This window comes from Mustela erminea, chromosome 6 (genome assembly GCF_009829155.1).
Source record: "Mustela erminea isolate mMusErm1 chromosome 6, mMusErm1.Pri, whole genome shotgun sequence".
NCBI classification, from domain to species: domain Eukaryota; kingdom Metazoa; phylum Chordata; class Mammalia; order Carnivora; family Mustelidae; genus Mustela; species Mustela erminea.
Genome location: NC_045619.1, coordinates 117957266 through 117983328, shown reverse-complemented (window position 1 = coordinate 117983328; position 26063 = coordinate 117957266). Strand labels below are relative to the sequence as shown.

At 49.7% G+C, this 26063-nt stretch overlaps 1 protein-coding gene across 10 annotated transcripts in view; it reads left to right on the top strand.

Moving 5' to 3' along the window:
- Positions 1 to 26063, top strand: part of FRMD4A (FERM domain containing 4A) — a 608721-nt gene that overhangs the window by 557355 nt on the left and 25303 nt on the right. For all 10 annotated transcript variants that reach the window (XM_032349452.1, XM_032349459.1, XM_032349456.1 and 7 more), the window contains 4 exons: positions 14681 to 14814; positions 18596 to 18718; positions 21722 to 21950; positions 24292 to 24348. In XM_032349452.1, the coding sequence (XP_032205343.1) occupies positions 14681 to 14814; positions 18596 to 18718; positions 21722 to 21950; positions 24292 to 24348 (543 nt within the window). The remainder of the gene's footprint in view (positions 1 to 14680; positions 14815 to 18595; positions 18719 to 21721; positions 21951 to 24291; positions 24349 to 26063) is intronic.

The window sequence follows — 26063 nt, the reverse complement described above, 5'->3', positions numbered from 1 at the left end:
CTCCCCTTTACCTGTTTTGCCCCTCTCCCCGCCCCTCCCCTCTGGTGACCACCAGCTCTCTGTATTTTTGGATCAGTTTCTGCTTTTTTGTTTGTTCGTTTGTTTTTTAGATTCCACATGTAAGTGAAATCATATGGTATTCATTTTTCTGACTTACTTCGTTTAGCATAGGACCCCCTGAGTCCACCCATGTTGTCAGAAATGGCAGGCTCTCATTCTTTCTTGTGGCTGAGTAATACTCCATTGTGTGTATACACCACATCATCTTTATCCATTCATCCATCAGCGGACCTTACCTTGCCTCCATACCTTGGCTATTGTAATAATTGCATTCTTTTCCTCAAACGAAGCCACCAATATAAGCTTATAAGATCTCCCTCTGCCAGGTCACCGTGGGGTTCACCTTACACCCCTCCCTGCCTCAGAGTCTTCAAGATGTTTTCATTAGCACAGTGAGCCAAATGATCGTTACTTCTGAGGCCTTGAGGATTTACAGCAAACACTGTAGAGAACATTGCTGTCTTGTATTGAAGAGGGTATCCTACAAAGCCCCAGACCCCTGCTGTAAATTATAGCCACTCTCAGCCCCTTGCTGAGTGGCGGAGGGCAGAGCCAGCACCAACCCCTGTGTTTGTACTCTAGACACTTCTAACCCTCGTCAAAACCCAGAGTCTGAGATTAGAGTCTGGATTTATCTGCCCACGGTCCTCCTTCTCCAGCCACACAAGAGCCCAACTCATCCTTGGGGCTCAGTGAGGTTTGCCTCCCTGCTGTTGTTTCATATCCTTTTGGAAATCTGGGTACTTTCTGAATTTGGTCTGGTTCTATCCCAAAGGACAATGGATTCTTACAGCCCAGGGCTTCTCAAACTCTAGGTGCATCGGAATCACTTGGAGGGCGGTTCAAACACAGAGAGCTGAGCTCTAGCCTCAGGGTGTCTGACTCTGCGGGTCTGGGTGAGCCTGAGAACTGGCCTTGGTAACAAGTCCCTAAGAGATGCCATTGCAGCTGGTCTGGGGCCCACACCTTGAGCCCCTCTTCCTGCTGAGGGAGCAATAAAAGCCTAAGGTGACAGGGTTGCTCAGGAGCATAGAACGCAGGGGTCCCCGCTTCCAGACCCATGTCTTGGGCTGTCTCCTCTGACTATTCCTATCAGCCTCTGCGGGAACCATGCCAGTAACCTACCAGAGCCCGGACCCGGCTGCGCCTAGGAACCCCAAGCCTCCTGACCTAAAACGGACATCAGTCAGTCATCAGCCAGTGAGATCCAGGCATCTAAAGGATTAGAAAACAGTCCATCTGTGACTGCCCCCAGCCTGATAGAATAATAGAATAATATCAAATAAAGCATCCTTATACCAAAATATTTGTTTAAGATGTTATTTGACAGAGATCGCAAGCAGGCAGAGAGGCAGGCAAGGCAAGCAGGCAGAGAGAGAGGAAGGGGAGCAGGCTCCCTGCTGATGGAGAGCTTGATGCGGGGCTCGATCCCAGGACCCTAGGATCATGACCTGAACCTAAGGCAGAGGCTTTAACCCGCTGAGCCACCCAGGTGCCCATTTATACCAGAATATTAAAGTGATTTTCAAATGGGTGATAATTTTGTTTCTGGGGCCCCAGGCTGAGCTGTTGGGAAGTTGTTGGCAGCAGCCGAAGACCTTGCCGTCCCCTTTCATTGGGGCAACATCCATGGGCACTGACCCCCCGGGCTCTCTCCTCGCCCACTCTCTTTCCTCTCTGAGGAAAGCCCCAGGAGATGAGAAGCCCAGAAAGTAGGAGGCGACCAGACCGGGCAGCCACTCAAACCCTGCCCAGTCCTGCCAGCTGGAGCCGGAGGCCACGCGGAGGGTGAGAGTCCGTGGGGAGGTTTTTCTCCTGTGTTAGAAAGACCATGCAGGGAGAGATCCCCAACAGGCAGGAATAGAGGCCATCAGTTAGCAAAGGGAATCTCGAGTGTCCGCAGATCTGGTAATCACTTCCCCTGGGGCTGCAGATTGCTGGCCCTCCGTCTGCTGCCCTCACCTGGAAGGGAGGGTTTCCCTGCCCCCCATGGTGAGGACATCTAGCTGGCTTAAATAGCTCCCCAGCTGGCTGGTGTCCCCCTTGGTTCTTTTTGTCCTTCAGTGTCCTTTTGCCTAACTGTTCCTTGAGAATTCGTGAGTGATGTGCTCCCACAGATGGCCGAGGCACTGCTTTCCCAGGAGCACCCTGATTTTAAATGCTCTTTTTATTACATTTGCCAGACCCCATGTTCTACTTTGCATTTAGAAAACATGATGCATCTAATTCGGTATCCTGTAAGGTCAGTTAGTCTTGCTCCCTCACCTACTGCCTTATGCTAAGAAAGAAAGAGAGAGAAGGAAAGAAAAAAAAAAAAAAGGTGTCTAATAAATATTCCTTAGAAATATTTTGAGAAATGAATTTTCATTTTAAAATCCCTTTTTCAGGGGTGGCTGGATGGCTCAGTCCGTTGAGCATCTGACTCCTGGACTCAGCTCAGGTCCTGATCTCAGGGTCATGAGTTCGAGCCCTGCCTTGGACTCTGCTTTGGGCATGGAGCCTACTTTAAAAAAGAAAAAAGAAAATCCTTTTTTCTACTTCTAGCCCAGGGCCTGACATTCAGTAGATACTCTAAACATGATTTAAAAATGTTTTAATATTACATTTCCATGACTTACTTCTAACTGGAAATAGTACCTTTTGAACCCCTTCACCCATTTCCCCGACCCCATCTCTGGCAGCCACCAATGTATTCTGGGTATCTGTGAGCTTCAGTTTTTTGGGTTTGAGTTTTTTAAGTTCCACATACACGTGAGATCATACAGTATAATATTTGTTTCTCTCCTTTGGGCTTACTTCCTTTAACAGTGCCCTCAAGGTCCATCTGTGTTGTCCCTAAAAGCAAGATTTTTTAAATTTTTTTATTTTTTTTATTTTTTTATGGCTAGTACTCCATTGTCATCCAGTCATTGGTGGGGTGTCTCCCTACCTTTTCTGTTGTAAGTAAAGCTGCAGGGAATAGAGGGGTACATGTATCTTTTTGAGTTCGTGTTTTCATTCTTTCCAGATAAACACCCAGAAGTGAATGCTAGATCGCAGAATAGTTTTGTTCTTACTGTTTTTGAGAAACCTCCATACTGTTCCCACAGTGACTGCACCAGTTTGCATTCTCACCACCAGTGCACGAGGGTCCCTTTTTCTCCACATCTTTGCCAACTCCTGTTATTTCTTCTCTTTTTGGTTTTAGCCATTCTGACAGGTGTGAGATGATACCTTGTTGTGGTTTTTATTTGCGTTTCCCTGATGACGAGTGATGTTGAACAGCTTTTCACGTCTATTAGCCATTTGCATGTCTTTGGAAAAATGTCTAATAAGATCTGCCCATTTTTTTTTAAAGATTTTATTTATTTATTTGACAGAGATCACAATTAGGAAGAGAGACGGGGGAGGGGGGCGGGGGCGGTAGGAATCAGGCTCCCCGCTGAGCAGAAAACCCGATGCAGGGCTCGATCCCAGGACCCTGGGATCATGACTCGAGCTGAAGGCAGAGGCTTAACCCACTGAGCCACCCAGGCGCCCTCTGCCCATTTTTTAAATGGATTGTTTCTTTGCTATTGAGTTGTATGGGTTCTTGATTTATTTTGGAGACTAAGTCCTTAATCAGTTACACGGTTTGCAAATCCCTTCCCCCATTCAGTAGGTCACCTTTTTGTTTTGTTGACGGTTTTCTTTACTGCGCAGAAGCTATGAGTTTGATGTAGTTCCGCTTGTTCATCTTTTACTTTGGGTGCCTTTGATTTTGGTGTCAAATCCAAAAAAAATCCCTGACAAAACCATTGTCCGTGGTGTAGAGTTCTTGAAAGCAGAACCAGAAGATGCGTAGTAACAACCCTTCACATGCTGCATTCTAAGAACGTTCGGTGTTCCTGGAGCGTATGGCATCTTGGGCCTTGCCTCGGAGTCACCTGCTTACCACCGACATTCTCCCTCGGATTGTCCCGTATCGCTGTGTACCCAGGCATCAGACCTTGAAAGGTTAATCTTGTCAGGTCAGGCTCCTGTTGCAAATAGCATGCGTCCTTGCTGTCTTCTGTCCACTTTTTCACCCCGGTCTATACCCGGATTGTGGTGTGGCTGAGCTGTGTAACAATAATGCGGTATCGCTGTGGGGTGAACACCTTTCCTAGCTCCCCAAGCTTTGCTGAGTACTATACACAACATTTTAAAAAGTGAGAGTCCCTCTCTTCAGAGTGCTTCACACTGTTTATTGATGTTAGCAGAGATAAAATATTTCTAGGCTCTTAGTAACTTTGAGGGTGATCTTCATATTTAACTAAAGACATGTAAATACCTTTAAAATGACAGGTATCCCGTACTTGGCATCTGAGGTATGAGTTGCTAGAGAAACAGAGCAGGGTCATTGCTATGTATGGAAGAAGTTGGTAGTCCACACTCACTAATGCCCTGAGCCAGTGGCTAGTTTTCAAAAAGAAAGGGTCCCACATAATTGAAATGATTTATGGGGCTTAGGGCCCGGCCCCCTAAATTCTTCAACAGGGATGCATAGGGCCCTGCCGTGTTAGGTCTGTAGGCCCCTGTCCTAGTAGACACCCTTAGAGACAGTGAGCTGTCTGAGCCTAAGACGCAAGGCCTGTGTTGGACCAAAAGGAATCTGCCTGATCCAACACTGAATGTGATTCAGACCACGAGAAGGTTATGGAACCCTCATCCCGAATCCGTCTGTGGAGGGGCCTGGCAGCCATGCTTGAAAGGATGTGAGGACCTTTGTCCCCAGGACACATCAACTGAGAGGTGGTGCAGTCTTCCCAGAATCCCTGGAAAAAGGGACACTGAGGCAGCACTGGCGCCAAGGCAGGCCGACTGAGCCGCATGCCGTGCTCTCTGCAAGCTTGACGCTGCCTAGCGGGTGCCCCCGAGCCTGCAGACTGACTGTCTGACTGCTGCAGGGCCGGGAAGTGGGGGCCCTCTCTCCACTGTGGCCTGGGACAGCCAGCACCGTTCCTCCCCCTTTGTGGCCCTGGCTCCTCTGCACTCAGGTAGCAAATCTGCAGAGGTTCAGACGGAGGCCGAGAGGACAGCTCTGGAGTCAAACCAGCCAGTGCCCGTGTTCTCTGAGTTTAAAAAAAAAAAAAAATCTGAAATCTTTTTCTATGGGACTTCAAAGGGTTTACACCTCTCTTCCCTTCCCCCATTTCTTGAAATCTCAAAAAAAAAAAAAAAAAAAAAGATGGGAGAAGAGAAAAAAATGTAGCCACAAAACAGAAACCCGAAGAGCCCCTGTGCTTGTGCCGGTAGCTGTGCATGCCTGGCCTCCCGCACCGAGTGACAGTGGGAGGTGGCAGAGGAGTGGGCCTTGTTTGGAGGCTACACCATTGGGGAACAGAGCTGAGGCCCGCAGGCATGCGGGGGGCTGAGCCAAACAGGGTTTTGCTCTCGAACTATTTAAAGAAAGTGGTGGAAACTGACTTGGAAGTGTTTTGAGGCCCCTGTGGCTTGTCCCGGGAGCCTCCCAAACCACAAAAAAAAAAAAAGGTACTGTGTGTCCTCTCTTCAAGAGATGAAACCATTGGACTGCTGCTGGCCTCAGCCACCCATTTGCTCCAAAACAAAGGGCTGTGTTGTGTCTATAAATAGGAGTGAGGCTGTGTGATTAATGAGATGGCGATTGAGTCATCATTGTGATCGGCAGGATTGCAGAGAATGTGGTGGGGGAGGGATCTTGGATCTAAAACGCCCCCACACCCCCCCACCCCTGCCAAACCCTGCCCTGTGTGTTCGTGCCCCAGGCCGATGCTTTCCGTCCTGGGGGCACCACATGCCGAGCTGGGGCCCTCGAGCCACCTGGGGTCTGTCTACAACCATTACTCACCCTTTCACACATTCCCCTTCTCTGGGGCTGGCACTTCCTTCCATTGTTAGGAAGTTTATTAATAACTGATACAACAATGGGCATGCCAACATCTGACCTCGCTCCCCACCGAGATGTGATCTGATCGCATCAGCCAGCCTCAGGGTCACGGCTGTTCTCTCAGAGCACGCTGCCTGGCGCTGGTAGGAATCTCATTGTCTTTTGGTTTGTTCGGGGTTTTCTGTCCTCTTCCAGTCTTGCCTGCCCTCAGTCTCTCCTCTCCAGTGTGTCTCTCACCAGCCCCTTAAAGGTCTCTGTTACCAGCTCCCTGCCGCCTCTGCTTTTGGGTCTGGGCATGAGCAGGATTCCAGGGGCTTTGATTTTGCTCAGAACCTCGGCGCTCTGCAGGCGGGCACAGCCCCGCAGGCCCTGCCAGATGCCTGGGGCTCTGCCAGGCCGTGCTCCTGCTGGAGTGCATGACCGAGGACGGCTGAGAAATCTCCTTCTGTGGGATGGTTTTTTCCGGGGCTTGCTGGAGTAGGACGGGCCAGAGTCGAGACTGACAAAAAGGAAGAACAGTTGTCCCTTTCTGATCTCAGATGAGGGAGGAGAGGCCTAATTAAATCATTTAAAGTGCTCTATTTCTGCCCTTGGGTGCTGGTGCTCCAGGAATCGCTCTGCCTGGCAAAGAGAACCAGAACAGAGGAACCGTGGATGACCTGAGTGAACGCCGCTCAGTAGTGAGATTCTAAACACTGGAAAAATAAGTTTCACTGTGGCCTCTTCTAGGCACCGCTCTGTTCCTGTTTAGGCCAGCCCTCCTGATGCTGCGAGGGAACCAACAGGGTCTGGGAACTGCAAAGATAAGCCTTCCCTTCCACAGTACAGGAAAGGGAAATCGTTCCACTCACTCGTGAGCAGTAGGTTCAGCTAGAGATCGCACTTCGTGGTTTTACTAGATGCTGCTGCTAATTTTTATAATTAACTGTTCAGACCTGACCCTCCCCCAGTTCTGTTTGTCCTCATCACCCATTGGCACACGGGCCCCGAGCAACAAAGCAGCCACCCGGTGGACCTCGGCCGGAGACACCCAGTTGCCGTCAGAGCTTCTGATTTTCCACAGAGCCTTCACATCACTGCTCTTGGAAGTGAACCACTTCATTTTTATAATTCCTGAGCCTAAACGGCGAGTTGTCCAAGCACACGTTTAACATCTTAAAAATCACATTTAGTTCTCGGAGGCCGTCTCCAGAGAGGACAACATTTTCCTTAAAATCTGCAGTGTGACATTATTTCCCAGGGTCTCGTAGGACATCTTTTATGGAAGAAACTCATCATTGAGGATTTGTAAGGGAAATGAGTATCTCTTCATCATGGGGGAGAGTTCAAACCTTTCCCTCGTATTTATTCCTGAGGTGTCTGCTGAAACTTTTCCTTACAGCTTTTATGGATCTGCTGGGAACATCTTCCTCCTTCTCCCCGCCGCCCCCCGCCCCGCCCCCGAAGGCTGAAACAGATAGATTGTCATTTCCTTCCCTGACTTTCAGGACAACTGATTTCTTTCTTCTTTAGGGTACTATTTGTTTCAAATTTCCCCTCTTTTCAAAGAGGAAAGCACCCCTTCTGTCTTCTGAGATCAGCGGCTAGTCACCAGATTTCCATCTGTGTCCAAACAGATGAGCCACAGTTCCTGACAACATTCTCTTCATAGGATGCGTGTTCATATCCTGTGCTGAGTGGCCGAGGGTCTTTGCAAAGCTTGGAGCAAATTCTCCATCACAGCCGAATGAGGATATCCTTCCATGTGTTTGCCGGCTGGAGGGGAGCTGCTGTCCCCCCTCCTCCCCCAGCATCCTGCCCCCGGCCACCGGCTGCCCACGGGCTGAAGTCTGGAGTTCCCCAGCTGGGAAATGAGAAAGTGGTGGAGGCTTTTCCTCCAGAGGTAGCCAAGCAGATTTTCACCACATCTCCACCAGTGACCTCTGCAGAGTTGGCCCCACAGGGTCAGTAGTTCTCTCCGAAGATGTCCAGATACACACCAAAAGCGACTCTGTCTGACCGTTGAGATCCATAGGCAAGAACTCTCTGGCTCTGGCTGGATGGATAGGAAATCTCTTCTTGAAGGTCAGGTTTGTTTTCGTGTTCCCCCCACCTAAATTAATTGTTAAATTATTAGTGACCGATTTCTAGAAAACCCTTTGGATTCGGATTGAAACATGATAATAAAAATCGCCAAAACCTAAAGATGGTGTTCTCCACCTGGTGTCATGCAAACAGGTGGTTACTGAGCACTACCTGGGGAGATTTCTAGAGTACCGAGCTGACATGTGGCTTCCTGGCAGTGAAACAGCGTGGGGGCCGGGGGGTGGGGTGTTGGTGGGGAGCGTCTCAGCTGCTCAGACTGGAGCGGACCTTCAGCTCTCCAGGTGAACTACCTAGCTGGCCCCAGGCGAGGGGTCCCTCCTGTATGCTGTTCCCTCCCTCGTCAGGTGGCGGTGCTTGTCTCCCGCCTCTTCCTGGTTGGCAGCTTTGCACACGCCCCTGCCCCCGGCTCTCCGAGGGCAGGCCCACATCTGGCCACCCATCCCTTCCACCCCGTGCTCCCCGACACTCGGTCTTCACTGGCTCATCTGAAGAACCCCTGCACCCCTCCTCCCTCCTTCTGCTGCACCGTATCCCACGCAGATGTGGAAAGAGTCTGGGTGTGAAAGGCAGATACGATTGCACACTGCACCGTTTTTTACTGGGGCAACCCAGCCATGACCAAGACAGAAAGTTCCAGCTTCTATGCCCTTTCCATTCAGGGTGCCAAACAGAACCACCCAACCGAAATTCCAGCTCTGCTTCCTCGTGTCCCAGGGACCTCTTCTGTGAAAACGGGGCTAATGTTTTTGTGAGGATGACATGAACTGTGATGCAGGCAGCTCCTGCCAGGAGTCTGGGAAAATCCACTTCCTCTTCATTTCCTCCCAAGCGTCCTGAGGGCACAGGGTGGCCACGGTGGGCACCCTCTATTGGCTCTCCACGCATCTTCCCTGCCCACTAATACGTCTTTTAATGTTATGGGGTTCCCTGGAATTGGGGTGCCAACTCCCCATAAAGGCCAGGTGCACCATTGAATACAAAAACTACAGATGCCCACGTAGCATTTATGAGGCTCTGACTCTCTTCGGGTATCTTCTGGCCTTATCTCCCCCAGCTTCTGAAGAAGTTCTGTGTTCATTCTTGTACTGTAGGGGGAGGATTCAGAGGCTGAGAGACGTGGTGCCCCGTTGCCAAGTCCCCGCTGCTAGCGCGTCGCAGAGCTGGGACACAAGCCCAGACCTGCTCACTCGAAACCGCTCCTGCCTCAGGAGGCTCTGGGCCTGTGTGTTTTCCAAAGAATATTCACTCCCCTCCTTCCGTAAATGTGGTACCACTTTAAAACTTGGAGCAACAGTTCTATCTTTCCAAAGGGCTCACAGCGCCTCTGTTTTCTCTTTGGCTCCTGCACGATTCTGTCACATGTGGAAAGTGTCCTTTCCAAGTAGCACTCAACTACTGTTCTGCCGACCTATAAATTTTGCCATCTTCCTCCTCTGACTGCGGAAGAGAAGCTCCATCCATCTTCCTGCTTCATTAATCCCCAAAACAGCTCAGATGAGCCTCTTTTAGCATCCAAATTGACACCCATGTGGTCCGTTGCTGAGATGAGGGGTAAATCCTTTCAGCCCTGGTCGATAATTAGACATTCCCTCCAGTTCGAGGCAAACTCTCCCAGTAACTGGGGATAGGACCAGAGTTGGCAGGGTGCTTGTCTTTTCTGGAAGCCAGAATGGTGAAGAAGAGAGAAGTTGACACTGTTATGTAACAACTGTACCATTGGCAGCAAGGATTGCTGGAGGCGGGTGCTACCTAAGTAAGCTGCTTATTAAGCAACACAGTCTCCAAGTTTGGGAGCATCTTGGAGGTTGGTTAGTTGCCATTTTCCGGATGGGGACATCATGGGTCTAAGAGTTGAGTGACCTGAGGTCTTATACCAATCAATAGCAGATATATGATGGAAACCCAGGTCCCTACCCTGCCCATCACCGTTTCTCTCAGAGGTAGCAGAGTGACATCTTTTTTGATTTCCAAGAGGTGAAACTTATAACCTCAGCATGGTCTTGTGTGTGCCAAGGCATACATGTGTTCAAATAACCAGAAATGGGTAAACCAGAGCAGTGAAGAACTTCTGTACCTTTCACCAAGTCCAGGTGCTGGATGGGAAATGATCTCGCCATCCGGAATCATTTCTTGTTCACACATCTTTAGTTTGTAAGACTCCTGCTGACCTGAGGCCCTTCTCTGATTGAGTTTCTTCCTGGAGTCCTTCTGGGTCACTTGAGAATAGCAGTGAATCAGTGCTTCCCAACTCCAAGCCCTCTTGCTGGCCTCCCTTGTACGGGTCTGCCATGATGGTCCAGGGATGCCCGAGGGCACCCGTCGGAGGCAGTAGAAAGCTGCCGTAGCATCGCACGCAGTCATCTCTTCTCGTGGTCACCATGTTTGCCTGGTTGCATGGAACAGCCGCCCAGGCTCAGAACCCTTCCCCCAGTGCCCTGGATTTCCTTTCAAGAAACAAAGGCACTGGGAACCTCTTTTCAAATGCAGTGTTTCAAATTCGTGAATCAGTGAATGCAGAGCTGTCCTAGCTTGAGGAGCATGGAGTAGGAGGCCCCTGAACCCCTGAATCTCCATGATCCTGTTCCCAACCTCAGGCACAGCTGCTCCAAAAACCTAACCGCAAACTCAGGCATCCAAGAAACAGTTTGAAAATACTGCCTTTGTATGCAGAGTTGCACAGTGAGGTCTCTTCTTGAGCACCGAGGAGGAGGTAGCATCAGTGGTTTTTCTTTCCAATTCTGCTTGTGTGTGTGTTTCACTCCCATTCAATCTACCCTAGATTTTGAGGACTGACCTGTTTAAGCCACTGTGTTAAGTGTCATATGTGCATTATCTCCTTTAGACTTTATGATGGGTTAAGGAGGGCAGGTCATGTACCCAAGGTTACACAACTAGTGAGCAGCATAGAGTGCATCAAAACCAGGTCTGTTTGACCTCTGCTCACCATCCAGTTACCACTAAAAAAAAAATCTGCATGGCCAGGCCAGCTCAGTTACTTTGTAAAAATTTAACTTGGTACCCAGCACTGCATTCCTTGTGAAGCAATTTCCAGAATAAAGGTATGAGCTGGAGCCTGCCATGGTTTCAGGTACAGAAGGGGCCTCTTGAGCCATCCACCCTGTCTTATGTGGGTTTGGTATTTAGACTAATTATTATAAATAATAATAATTTAAGTAGCACTAATGAGCCCTGTAATTCAACACCAAAGCTCAGAGGCCAGATTATCCAAAAATGTTGTGCTTCGCCTCCCGAAGTTGAATGTTCTTGTGATGTCTGCGTTTTGAGCACGGTGAACCCTTAGACCTAATAGATCATCATTTTCTGTTGAGAGGTTAGGCAGGAGTGAAAGGGAAAGCAATGAGTTTTTCATGATCTCTGACTACAGTCTTTAGTTTAAAATCTAATTTATCTGATAAGAGAATCGCTACCCCAGCTTTCTTTTGAGGCCAGTTGGCATGAAAGATGGTTCTCCATCTCTTTACTTTCAGTCTGGATGTATCCTTAGGTTCCAAATGGGTCTTTTGTAGACAACATGTGGATGGGTCCTGTCATTTTATCCAATCTGCAACCCTGCTGTTTTATGGCAGCGTTTAGGCTGTTCAGGTCGAGAGTAATTATTGAAAGATATGTTTTTATTGACATCATGTTGCCTGTGAAGTCCTTGTTTCTATAGATTGTGTCTATAAATTTCTGTTCTATGACACTCTTGGGTTCTTTCTTCTTTTATAGAACCCCCCCTTAATATTTCCTGTAGTGCCGGCATGATGGTCACATACTCTTTTAAACCTTGCTGGTATTGGAAGCTCTTTATCTCGACATCCATTTTGAATGTCAGCCTTGCTGGATAAAGTATTCTTGGCTGCATGTTCTCATTTAGTGCCCTGAATATGTCTTGCCAGTCCTTTCTGGCTTGCCAGGTTTCTGTGGACAGGTCTGACGTTATTCTGATGGACCTTCCTCTGTATATAAGCGTTCTCTTCCCCCTTGCTGCCCTCAGAAGCTCTTGTCTAAAATTATGATTCTTCAGTCTCACAATCAAGTGTCTCGAGGTCTTTCTAGATTTGTTGATCTTGGGGGGTGTTCTTTCTGCCTTTTGGACACAAACCCTGGTTCCATTCCCCAGACTAGGTCTGGTTCCATTCCCCAGACTAGGAAAATTTTCATCCAGAATTTGTTCAGCTATATCTTCCAGTCTTCTCTCTTTCTCCGCCTCCTCAGGGATCCCAATAATTCTGATGCTGGAACGTTTCATGGCATCATTTATTTCCCTAATTCTGTTTTCATGGCTTCTAAACTGTTTGTTCCAGGCCTCTTCCTGATCCTTTTTCTCTGTCAGTTTGTCCTCTAGATCACTAGTTCTGTCTTCTGCCTCTGTTCCCCTAGCTGTTAGAGTATTTAGATTAGAACAATGAGTTTTTCACTTGAGCTAGAACTTCTTTAATATCCTTGGGTCCAGTTTTGTCCAGGTCTGTTTTTGAAACCTGAAGTCTGACTTCTTCCCCACATTCTGTTACATCCTTACTAATGCTTTAGATGGTGGAATGGAGAGAGCCCCATTAAGGGTTTCTGAGTCTGCCATTTTGATCGGTGAGTATGGCTCAGAGAACCGGGTTAAGACACATCATGATTGTGCTGTGGGATCTTGGATGGGTGTAAACTAGAGATAGTTGAGGACTGATAAGCACAGGATAATTGACTTCCAGAGGCAGGAAATCTGAGCCATATCAGGAGGGGAGCCTGGAGTATTGTCCAGTGATGCGTTGCCTTCATGTCTGACAACTATGAGGTCAGGAGAGCCTTAGTAAGATTCAAGCTTTTGTTCAGGTTTGCTGTTAAAGTTGGAGTGCTGCAACTGAGCTTGGCAAATTCTGGGGAAGAGCTACAAAAATTAATGAAAGTTTGGAAGGCCGGTTCTATAACTTAAAGGTACTCCTGGGTCCTAGATTTCTTTACCAAGATGAGCTACAGCTTAATCATAGCATCCAAGTATATGAATGATGACATTTATATGTTTGTTCAAGGTAATATTTATTAGCTACTGTGGAGGCATGAAGATGATGTGTTCCTGCAGTGATATTCTCTATTTCCAGCTAAGGTGGGCTGAGGGAGAAAAAGTGAAAAGCCCAAGTCGGAGTCAAAATAGACATAGCTGTTGAGAAATATTGAGTATTAGGGTTCTAGGAACCTAGTCACATGGTAAGAGACTGTTCAAGGACTAAGAAGAATAGTGTATTTAGGGGGATGATTTAAGTATAGCAGAGGTTTCTGATGCAAAGTCATAAAGACCTTTCTAGCCTGAGGATTCTAGGATGCTTTCTTTACCATTGGAAGAGACAGAACACTTGAACCTGGCAGTTGTGACTGCATTGTTCTCAAGTCTGTCATCTGATCACTGACTTGTCCCAGATTTCATACAGAAATACAGTTCCTACCTGCTTCCCTACCCACCCACCCCCCAAAAAATCCCACTGGAATTTTTCCTGGGATTGCAACAGTTCTCTTGTTTAATTCCTGGAAAATGGTTACCTCTACAGCATCAGGCCTCCATGCCATGACTATGGTATACCTTTCTGTTTTTTAGGGTTTTAATGTTTTTCAGCAGAATATTACAGTTTTCACTATAGAGATCTTACACATCTTTCTCTAGATTTATCCCTAGGTATTTGATGTTGTTTGATGCTGTTGTAAATGGCATCATCATCTGAGCCCCTTGAATACACACCCAGGAACATCTGTCCACATTCTTGGGCATGAGAAGCGATGTAATCAGTTTCTTCTTCCCACGGCATCAGTGGGCCTTGTCAGAACCTATCAAGGAAAGCATGTTTAACAGCTTCATTGCTGGAAACCCACTTCAGGAGCCAAACACTGCAGTCCTGAAAGTGTTCTTTTGATCCAACCTAAATTCCTCCAGTTGGCATTCTTGCATATTTCCTTTTGTGTTTTGTTCACAGTTTGCCTTCCCCCAAGATTTCATATCTAGCAGTCTGCTGTTTGAATCATCATGCAGATATTTCCACCCTGAGTGGTAAAATATGTATAACTTTCATCAGGAGGGAAATTGCTCATGACACAGTATTAAGTTAAAAATACATATAATGAAAATCAAAATTTAGTTTTAAAAATGTGCACTTTGATAAAAAAAGATCAAAAGAATACACAGAAGTGGTTATCTCTGGGGGACTTACTTATAGACTATTTCTATACAGGTCTCCATTTTCAAAATTTTTATGACAAGCATGCATCATCTTTGAACTAAGCCAAAAATAAGCATTCTTAAATGGAAAAAAAAAAAAAGAGAGAGAATTAAAACTATGTATCAAAATTACTGGCCTGAATTTTAACTTTCCCCTTCACTGCATACATCTTATTAAGATATGCTAGTGAAAATCAAACAGGTATGCCATGTGTCTTCAGATTATCAAGAAAGAGAAACTTCTTTTCCAGGCATGTCAGTTTTCCTGCCATTTATAGTGAACTATAAATTCCACTAAGTGCCAAGAATTTGCTCCTTGGCCCTGGGACTCCACAGCACCCGCTTTGTGCCCCCCTCCGCTGACTTCTGGGTAGGTCCCACCTCCACAGCATGGGCTCCAGTGACGTGCTCCACAGTCTAGATATGGGTCCCCTGTCCGCTGCTCTAGTAACCCCACTGTTTATTGACAGGTTCTCAGGAATCCGATAGCTCTCAGTCGGCCAAGAAGGACATGCTGGCCGCCTTGAAATCCAGGCAGGAAGCGCTGGAGGAAACACTCCGCCAGCGGCTGGAGGAACTGAAGAAACTCTGTCTTCGAGAAGCTGTAAGCAGTTCACATTCTGTGTGTGTGTGTTCTTCTGTCTTCACGTTTTTATGAAAAGCAAAGGTGGGGATTGCACAGTGAGCATCAGCGGAGGGCAGGACCACTTCTGAAGCACAAATGTGGGAATCCCAACCCCTACAACATGCCCTGTTATGAACAGGAAGAGTGGACCTTAGTGAAATGCGACCATCGCGGGTAGAGTTGCTCTGCTCGAACCCTCATTGGAACCCCACTGGAGACCAAATGACAAGTAATCATGGAGGTCCCTCCTGTGTGCAACATAGTTTATAAAACGTCACTTCCTGTGGTGTTACCTCCTTGGACATACTGGCTTGCCACCAGCTTCCTAAAATTTGTGCCCGAGTTTATTGTCATGGTGCTTTTGTTTCTCTTGAGGATAATTCACACTGATCTTGGGAAATCCTATGGAAAAGCCTCAGTGGGGATCAACAAGGAAACGAAGATTTCGCTTGGTATACAATCCCCTTTCAAACTCATGATCTGGTGCTTCCCTTTTTAAAAATGAGGTCTCAGCCTAGTGATGTTTTTAATTTTATGCAAAGCAAGCCTTCCTCAAGCCCGTGTACACACTGGTCTTGTGTTGCCAGGGGGTTTAGACGCTGTGGCCCGCCACTTTTGTTTGCTGGAATATCTGCTTCCACCTTCTCCTGTTCATTCCATGACTGTTAGCATGTTTGAAAAGTTGATTTGGTCATGCAACACACATGCCGGGGGGGTATGCACACACGCATGAGCACGGGTTCGCACACAGACGCTATCCGGTGGGAGCCCTCGGGAGAGCGGCTGTGCTCTGCGTGACGTCACACAGAGCTCTGGTGGTCAGCAGCTCGGAATAGGAAGCAAAAGAGGTTCCTGAGCTCAGTTGAAGAGAGTAATTTCCTCTGCCCCCAAATCCCAGTGCCTTGCCCCAGGAAGCATGAAACAAGGGGCTATAGAATGGGATCGTATTACATTTCAACTTGACTTAATTAGGCTCTGGGCTGATTTCAGCAGCCCCGCACCAGCACAAATCCCCCACAGAGCTCCAGAAAGCAGGCGGCCTGGCCAGGATATGTGCTGAGACTCTCTCAATATTAGTAACCTTCTCATAATCTCCTGAAAGCAGTGAATAAAGGAGAGCTTGGATGTCTGCATTTAATAATTTGCATAAGACTAGTTTTGTTTTTAATAAAGGAAACATCCCTAAACCCAGCAGGGAATCCGCATCAGAAAGCTGGAGAAACATGTCAAGGCAGGGTTAGCCTGTGTTACAAAGGCCTCCCTGTTTCTCTTGAAATAAAAGCAAAATAAGGAAAACAAAGCTCCCACTTCTTAGAGCGTTGACACCAGAAAACAGAACTTGAATGGAAGGAGTCGCCTCTCTGGGGGCAGGGGCCCTGGGGGCTGATTGCTTGGTGTCGCTCAGCCAGTCTGCTGACTCCCCCAGAGGGAAGTGGTGGGGGCGGGAGACCCTTCTCAGTAAGGGTCTCGCTCTTTCTCTGGGTCAGTATGGAGAAGCGCTGTTTGTCTGCTGGGGAGTGGGGTGCCCAGATGCAGGAGAGTGAGCTGAGCCTGTGGCTTGGGTGTAAGCTATGTCAGAACAGAAGGGAGCAGGCCGACCCCCTCTGCAAGCGCCAAAGTGAGCTCCTCCCCTCTGTGGCTCTGGTTATCTGTGAAGGCAGATTAAATAGGGAGAACCCAGTACCTTCTAGTGGGTGCTGGAAAATCAGTAGCCTTGCATTCTTAAAGTAGTCTGTTTCAAAACTGCAGACACGTTAGTTATTAAGTCAATGGTCTGTTCATATTCCCCTCCTTTTTGTAAGTTTCAAAGTAGAAAGGAAAAGCTCTAACCATATAAAATCCACAGTGTGTTATGTTATTTATAGACCGGCTTCTAGGGGAGTAGATAAAAATGTTGCAGAATAAACACATAACTACTCTGGAGACACTTGAACCACATTTTTTTTTTACAAAAACAGGGAAGAAAATTGCAGAGCATTTCATACTCAACAGTTGGCCATTATGTTCAGAAACGCTTACACTGGGGAGTAAAAAGCCCAAGAGTTCATTTCCTGGTGGCCTAACCCAGGCGAGAGGCCCAGGAGAGTGAGCGGTGGCTGTGTTTGTGCATGCCAGTTGCTCGCTGTCTCTCTCTCTCTCTCACAAATACACACACACACACTGCGCACATATACACATACAGCCCAGTGTATATACACACAAACATATGTATGTGCACACTCCCTATTACACACAACTCAGTGCACACACACACACTTTACTGATACATCCCAGAGCACACATATACAACCTAGTCTCACTCCCAGCGCACACATGCACACACACACATGCATACACACACGCAGCCTAGTGCACACACACACAGTGCATGCGCCCATCCCAGTGTGCACACAAGCACTCCATGTGCACACGCAGTGGTGGGGAAAGGCGAGATCCCTCCTTCTATCAGAAGGCGGGTGAACACCTCGAGTCCTGTGTTTGGGGCTTGCTCACACATTACACACTCATACTGGGCTGCCTGGCACAAAGGCTCTCTGTGCAGATGGACTGGGAGCTCCTCTGTGTCTGAGCAGCCCCTCGGGGGACTGGAAACCCAGGGCTGGGCCTTGCCAGTGGAGGCGCACGGTGGCTTTCCCACATGCCTCTGGCCCCTGGAGGTGACCCCGTGCACTGAAGTCCTCACCTCAACCACGTGGGTTACAAATTGATCTTTATTCCCAGACGTAACCTCTAATATGAAGCCTCGTTCTAATCCGGAATCGCTGCACAGACCTCGGCGTCTGCCAGGGTCACAGTCACTGTGGTGGTCCATCAGCGAAGTTCACTGTCATTATAGTCACACAGATTTCTAAGAACTGGAAATGCACAACAGGTCTTTTTTAATTACTTGGTCACTGAAATGGAGTCTATTTTCAGTTTCTAGTGAAACTCTTATTTGTATACATGTAATGTTTTCTAAGCTCAGCCTGCGCCTTGAGCACCTAACCTGAGTTGAGAAATTACTATGTTCAGTTTCTAGTTTATGTAATATGCACCTTTCTTGGCTTTGCCATTTAGATACCGCTCCTCCTAAGAACACTCATTTCAAGGACATTCTGAACTTAGATATTTGTGAGGGACTATTTGATGCAGCAGAAAGACACAGAAACTGGACAGACCAGAGCTGTCCTATGGGCTCTGGCCCCTCCTGGCTGTGTGGTCCCACCTGGCACATAGCAGGCACGGGGGACACTTGGTAAATTAACAAATGGGTGAGATTCGGGTTTTATGATGAACATCAATGGCGCTTTTATTTACCCAAAAGACATGTACTTTGGGAAGAACTTTTTAAAGCACATCTGTTTTACAAAGAAAGGGCTGCTCTCATAATTTTTTGAGAAAAGAGGGGCGCCTGGGTGGCTCAGTCAGTTAAACATCTGCCTTCGGCTTGGGTCCTGATCTCAGGGTTCTGGGATAAGGCCCCGCATCAGACTCCCTGCTCAGCAAAGAGTCTGCTTCTCCCTCTCCTTCTGCCCCTCCCTCTACTCAGGCATGCGTGCATGTACTCTCTCTCCCTCTCTCTCACATAAATAAATAAAACCTTAAGAGAGAGAAATGAAATTGCATTTCAGGAGCCCTTAGACGTATTGCTAAAGGTGACGATTTCAAGCCTACGCACTGAATCTAGGCTTTGAAGCCGGTGCGTGTGCATGCGTGAGTCCTAGGAACCGAGCCCGTGCTGTCTTCTGATTTCTCTTCTCGTGGTGTTGCTCGTATGCAGGAGCTGACAGGCAAGCTGCCCGTTGAATATCCCCTGGACCCAGGGGAGGAACCACCCATCGTTCGAAGAAGAATCGGGACAGCCTTCAAGCTGGATGAACAGAAAATCCTGCCCAAAGGAGAGGTGTGTTTTTCTTGATGTTGCTGGATTCTCTCTCTTTAGCCATATTTCCCCCAAATATTGAGGCTTCCATGTTTTCTGTAACAGGGTTTTCCTTCTACCCAATACCAAAGGCCATTTCCCCTTCCTCCCCAGAATCTTCCATTCTCCCTTTTAAGTTAGGTGCTCAGTCAGCGTGGGGCTCCCCTTGGTCCGATTCGTTCGCTCGCATGAGTAGGCATTTCGCTTTCTGGGGAAGTTGTTTGTCCAACATGATAGGCCTGTCGGAAGCAGCAAAGTGAAGCTTGGGAGAACATCCCAGACACTCAGGGGTACCTGTCTTTTTAATGGCCTTCCGGCTCTTTGTTACTCAGAGCCCAGCCTCCTGTGGGAGGAAACAACCAAAGGAGAAAGAAAGGTCTTGCCTATAGGCGCAGGGCTGCTGTTGACTGGGGAAGGACCGTAGGGCCTTGCTGCTAACACTGCTGCCAGCAGATGAGCTAGATGCTGGGCTGTCCTGATGACATTCGTCCGCATTTGGAGGAGCCACTGAAGCGTTGCTCATTTATCACCTCCGACACTAAAAGTTGCTGGGGGCTAGGGCTGGAGAGTCCAGATTCCAGGAGGTACGGGGACTTGGGTCTCCCTCTGGTTAACAAGCTCTCCAGCCTCAGACTGAGAGAGTCGAGGCCATGTAACCCTTTAGGCCTCAAGGTCACCTCCAGGAACTGTCTTCGTGGATTTATTGAGTGAAGCTACGAATTAAAATGCTATTGAACAGAGGACTTACAAGAATACGAATCAAAGCCAAAGGGGAAGGGAAGGGGGTATCGTGGCCACGTTGAAACAGATATTCTTACAAAAGGGACTGAGAGAAGCTGGCGTTCTTGAGTCACAGCCACAGCGGGTGAGTGTGAGGGCAGATTCAGGGGGGACGCAGGTGCCCTGCAGCCACCAGCAGGGAACCAGTCTGAGATCTGGTCACAGGGCCTCAGGGCACAGGTGGACTCACCAGAGGCTTCGGGCACATCTGACGCGCAGCAGTTTTCCTCTTCTGGAAGAGGAGCTTCATAATCCTTACGTCTTGGAGTGGTCGCTAGGATTATAGGCGCTGGTGTGTGGGAAACACTTAGCTTGCTACTTGACACCTGCTCTATGCTCGGTAACCGTGAGCTGCTGCGGGCGGGGAGGAGACAGCCGAAGCAGGGGCTGTGGGTGGGCAGAGCAGGGGGCAGCATGAGTGGGATTTAGAAGACCATCAGGTCAAGTACTTCTCAAATCCTCTGTCACCGGGATTGCCAGGGCAACTTCCACTCTTATGCTGGACAGACAGCTGGACTAAACTTTGAAGAGGAGACCCCACCTTAGCAAGGACCCACAGCCTTGAGTGCCTTCCCACCAGCAGCTCCTTCCCACACGCCAGTAAGCGAGGCCTTTCCTTCCCTAAGAGGTCCTTGTGCACCTGTCATCCTTACCTGTCCCTGCGTGTATTGGTCCAGAGTTAGTGACAGGAAGTACCCCCGAGCCGGCAGGAGCCCATGCAGGAAGAGCCCTCTAGGAAGGAAGGGCTCCCCACGCTCAGCTCTGTTGCTGCCTCTGTTTCTCCTGGGAACGCACTTGACTTCCCCGTCCACACCGCAGGCAGCCATCTGGACACCCGGGGCCGGTGTCCGTGTGCCTGTCCGCTCCGGGAATGCGAACGCATCCTGGGCTCCCACGCCGGGTTGGGCCCCAGAGCCAGAGCTCTCCTCACCGCCCGGGGACAGCTGCTTCTAGCAGTGAAGCCTCCCAGACCAGCCTTTGTCCTTGGTGACTTGTTTGTTTCAAGACTCTGGGCAGGCATCCATCCCCACGTTCCTCCCTCTCCAGAGAGCCAGTGCAGCCAGCACTGGAAGGACCTGGAAGGAGCCGATCGTCTCCGAAGCAGTTCTGTGTCCTCCCCGTGCTTCCCTCCCTCCAAGTCCCCGCTCCCTCAGGCTCAAGGTGCTCACACAGAAGGGAATCCCGCTAAGTGTGTTGTGCTCCCTGCCAGCTCCGGGGCTGGCACGGGCTGCTGGGAGGCAAGGCTTTGTTATGCGGCGTTAACCAGGAAGGTCTGTCCTCCCCGTGAACACGGGGATGGGTCCCTCGCAGTGGGTTGGTGGGTTGGTCCCTTCATGTCAGATGTTTGCAGAGAGGCGGGCCACCTGCAGGCCGTCCCTGTCCATCTGCCCGGTCCTGGCAGCCGCAGCCTCATTTCTCCTGGGGCCGAAACTGTTTGAGGATATATTCACTCATTTGCTTCTTCTGGCCAAAGTCAGGGGTGGCAGCCGCAGGGAGATGACGGAGGGGAGATCAGAGAATGCCCTGGGGCGTTCAGTCCCAGGAGTGGGGGCCCGGCTCCTCTGCCCTCCCGTCGCGTCTCACAGCCCAGCACTGCTGCCACCGGGCAGGTGTGAGGACCACTGGACGTTGGAGAATGGGCTTCCAAAAGAGATCTGCGGAGTGGGGTACATCCCACCATGAGGGGCTCAAAATATGAGAGACAGAGGGCCCATGTGAGCCCCCTGCTGGCAAACCCATGGAAGCCTGCTCTGGAAGCAGTGGTGCCTCCCCGTCCAAGGTGGCAGGGAGACGCCACCCAGACAGGCTCTGATTTCCCCGAGGGTCTGGTCTTCGTGACCCTTGCTGTGGAGACCAGAGAGATGAAGCCGAGTGAGCCCATGCCTCCGCCTGCTGCGGGAAAGCTCTGCTTCTCGCCGGTGCTGCCCATGTAGTGACCAGCACTCGTCTCCTGAATGTAACAGGGGCCAAGGGTCCCGAAAGTGGGAGTGCCAGGACCTGGCTGCCGGAGATTTTAGGGAAGGGCCACTGCGGGGTCAGCAAGATTGGGGCTGGGTCCTGGGAGTGCTGGTTTCCTGGTAGAAGAGTCTCCCTAAGAGTAGGGCGCGCTGGCCTTGGGGCAGGGCCCAGGAGGACAGTGCCTCCCTCAGCTGCTCCCTGAGTCGTGTCCCTCAAAGTGTCAGCAGCCTCCTCTCCCTCCCACAGGAAGCCGAGCTGGAACGCCTGGAACGAGAGTTTGCCATTCAGTCCCAGATTACGGAGGCTGCCCGCCGCCTCGCCAGTGACCCCAATGTCAGCAAAAAACTGAAGAAACAAAGGAAAACCTCTTACCTGAATGCACTGAAGAAGCTGCAGGAGATTGAAAATGCCATCAACGAGAACCGCATCAAGTCCGGGAAGAAGCCCACGCAGAGGGCTTCCCTAATCATCGCAGGTCCGTGCTAAGCCCGCGCTAAGCCCGCTCCCCACTGGGGCGTCGGGACCCAGCCCCGGGAGCGGGGCCAGAGCTGGCTCCCTGTGGGATCTGAGCGAGCCATTGAACCACCCTGGGCCTTAGCTTTTTTTTAAATCCGTAAAGCGAAGCTAGCCAAGGCCTGATACCAAATGAGAGCAACAAAGGGAGGTCGGGTCCACAGAGGAGGGGGAGTGCACGGTCAGAGTGTCCTGATCACTCCTTAGTGCCCCGTGGAAGAGCCCGCAGCTCTGGGCCGCACACTCTCCCCCGCCCTCACCAGGAGCCGGGCTGAGCTCACCCAGCCGGTTCAGCCTCGCTGGAGTTGCCCAGGCTCTGACCTCCTCAGGGACCCGAACGCCCTACCCACATCTGGATGGCTGGGGCACGCGGCAAGCCGGCACCCCCACTGAGCCTCTGTCCTCGGAGCCACTCCAAGGGCCCCTGTCCTGGAGCCAAAGCCGGGGAGGCTGCGGCTTCTCCTCTCTGACTCTCTAGCCCCCCAAGCTCAGGTCAGCAGGGGTTAGGAATCTGGGTGATTCTATGTGGTAAACACTAGCAGGAAATAGCCCTGAATCCACCAACACCGCCAAGTCCCCCAGCGGTTACAGACCTCTTTTTCCGTGTTTAGCGGACTCCGTACAGTACATGTCAAGTGTTCTTTCATAGTTGACACGTTGAAAACACTTTGGCTCTAGGAAGACCAAAAGTAGAATAGAGGTTCGAGGGGCTGGGGGAGGAGGAGCGGGGAGTTAGAATTTGATGGGTATGAGTTTTGTTTGGAAAAATGGAAAAGTTCAGGAGACGATGGTGGTGCTGGTTTCACAAGAATGCAGATATGCTTAATGCCCCTGAACTGTGCGGCTCACGGCGGTCAAAATGGTAAATTTTATGTTATGTATGTTTTACCACAATTATATATATTACATATATATGTAATAATAATATCTAATTCATGAAATATAATTGGGCAACCTTAAAATGTGGGCTTACTAGGGAAGCCACACTGTACTGCAAACTCCCAAGGCACCAAAGTCAAGGTTCTCTGACCCCTAGTTGCTCAGTCCACCAAGTAACACCAATAAAGTGACTTCCTAGTTGAGGAAAACCAGAGAGAGGCCATAAAAAAATCCTTTCCCTGTAGGAAATTTGGAGTAACTGTCTTTCCCCATCATGCCCCGTTGTCCGTGGCCAAAACTTTGTCCGTTTGTCACCCACTTCTGAACACAGCAGCAGCCAGCCCTGGTCTGTGTGATGCCTCTTTGGGGCCTCATTGTGGCCCTCAAAGGCCCTCGGGGAGTCGCAGCTCTGTGGGAGCACCCAGCATGGTCACCTGAGCTGAGTTTGGGGTCGGGGGTCCTGTCCCTGGCCGGCCATGGAAGAACCAACTTCCCCAGCCCGCCCGGCGAAGTCTGTTCTGTGAGCCCTGCCACCAGAGTCTGTGTTCAGATCTGTGCCTGTCCCCGCCGGCGCAGGGTCCCACCCAGGTTTGCAGCATTTTTTTTTTTTCCTTAACTGTTCAAGAATATTTCTTCTTTATTTTGCTGCATCCTTTAAATATGGTTTCTGCTGCACTCGAATTAGAGGAATAACTGTAGTTCTATGTAGTTCCTTAGCCTGGTGTTTTATTTCAAGAGCTAAAACCCTAAACTTGGAACTTTCAGACCTGAGACTTCTGGCTCCTTTTTCCAAGAGAGCAGAGCGACTGCAGACAAATCACTCCTCCCTAGGTGGCCCTCAGTTTCCCCAGATGTTAGAGAGGAAGGATTATTTGGCTCCCTCTTGGGCGCGTCTTCATGGTTAACTAGTATCCATAAAAATAAGCCTTGGAGAGAGAGAAGCTGTATTTAGCAGCTTGTTTTCACTACTAATGACTTAAGAGGTTTATGGAGAAGACATTTATGGCCATAAGAGCAAAGCCAAGTTCCTCACCCTGGTTTGGCGTGTGTAGAATAAAGAGCAGTTCTCTTTCTTTGGTCCAGTTGGAACACGCCCTGAGATTGGGCCGGGACAGTGACACAGCTTAACCAGGCCCAGGCGGCCTTTATCTTGGTTATTAAGCTACTCAGCACTGCCAGTCCCAGGGAAGCAAGAGCGCAGACAGACAGACAGAGGCACTGGGGCACAGTGTAGCGTCAGGAGTAGGGAATGACCCACCCCAGGGACTGTCCAAAGAAATGCCAACCAGCACTTTTATTGTGTTTCAGGCGATCCTTCTGATCAGAAAGAGGACATGATGGTCCTAAACTCACGATTTTTACAGAGAGGGCTCTGTCTGGGGGAATGTGTGAAACTGATAGACTTTTGCCTTTTATCTTCTCAGATGGAAATATTGCCAGTGAAGACAGTTCCCTCTCAGACGCCCTTGTGCTAGAGGACGGTAGGTTGTCCGTTTCCTGCTTCAGAACTCGGGCCCAGATTAAACAGGCATTGGGCTGTGTGTCTCCGGGCACAGTGGGTGGAAAGGCAAGAGCCAGGCCCGGGTGGCAGCCGGGTGCTCCGTGAGTCCCTCATCCCCAGTGCTCACGCGTGCGGTTGGGAGCAGGTGGGCGCAACGTCCACTCATGTCTGTTGGAACTGGAGTATCTTCGGTGGCCCCGAGGTAGTGGATAAGGTGACAGACCATGCACGGTGTTCTGGGTTGTGGTTGCCAACACCACATTTGTAACTAAACACCGCGTGCAGCTGCCTTTTGATTTTTCATCATTTCTGGAGGAATGACATGGACTTTGGCTGGATCACAAGTCAAAGATGGAAACCTACTAGAAAAGCCCGGGGTTGGCAGGAAGCAAAGCAGCCCTCCACATCGTCCTGAGAAATAGTGAAGTTGGAAGAGATGATGTCCCTTTAGATTGCTGGTCAGGCCTTGAAACTATCTTGCTCTTTTCCATTGACCTCTGAAAGCCCAGCAGTTATCAGGATATTTTCTTGGGAAATTCTTAGAAAAACAGAACTGATCCGCCGTACCCCAGCCCGCGAGCTCACCTCCACCACATGTGGGGGAAGAAAGAATCCCAGGCACGGGACCATCTTTGAGAATGTTCCTGTGGGTTTAAACCAACCCTTGGCCAGGACTTAAATGATATGGAAATAGATTAAGTGGCACTTAATTTGTTTTGCCCTTGAGGGAAACCACCTGTGGGCAGTGCTAAGAAGCTGTTCACACAGAAAATATAAAACGATCTGCCCAGTGCAGAGTCGTGGTGATCACTGCGAGGCTGGTAATAGTGCCACTGATGGGGGGAGAGGCTGGCAGGTTATTTTCCCGGTGGTCTTGGCCTTGCTGTTAGTGATCAGGTCATAGTATTTTTATTGTCAGCATCATTACACGGGCGGGGACGAGCAGGGAGAAGCGTTTTGCATGTGGGAGATCCAGCCCTGGTTCTGGCCTCTGGGCTGCAGTCTCTCCAGAGGAGGGAGCACGGACCATTTAGTGAGATTCCACGGTAAGAGGAGAGTTGGGGGAACTGCCTGTTGTGAGCTAATGTGGATGCCCCATGGGCGATTAGTCTCCAGACCCCCAGGCCCCCTGAGGGCATTACTGCCTCACCTGGACCCCCACTCCCACTGCAGGCTTGCCCCTTCTAGGGGCTCTTGCCTTTACCGATTTGAGGAGAGGGTACATAATAGAGTCCCAGATCGGGGATGGAGAATTAGGCTGTGATTAAGAACACTGGTGGGAGGTGGATGGAGCCAGGTGGAAGGTGGCTGGAGTTGCTGAGGTTTGCTTCTGTGGATTTTTTCCTTCACACTCCCCCCCTCTGCCATCACAGTGAACCCTGAATTCTTCCTCCCTCCCTCTGCTCACTGCTGCTCCCTCACACCCCCGCCATTCTCCACGCTGGATATCTCCCTCTCCCTCAACCCCTGCCTCATCCCTCTCCCTGCCTTGCCTGCTCTGAACCCTGCTAGCTGACCGGCTCTCAGACATGATTTTCATTCTGACACATTCATGCTTGCAAAGTTGCAAATTCCCATTCCTTAGTCAGAACCAAGGTCCCCTGTCAGCTGGGGCACCCGGGTCATCTCGCGGGGCACAGCAGGTCAGCTGCCCTGGCCCCTGACAGGAGCTCCCCACTGTCTCCCTCCTCCTCC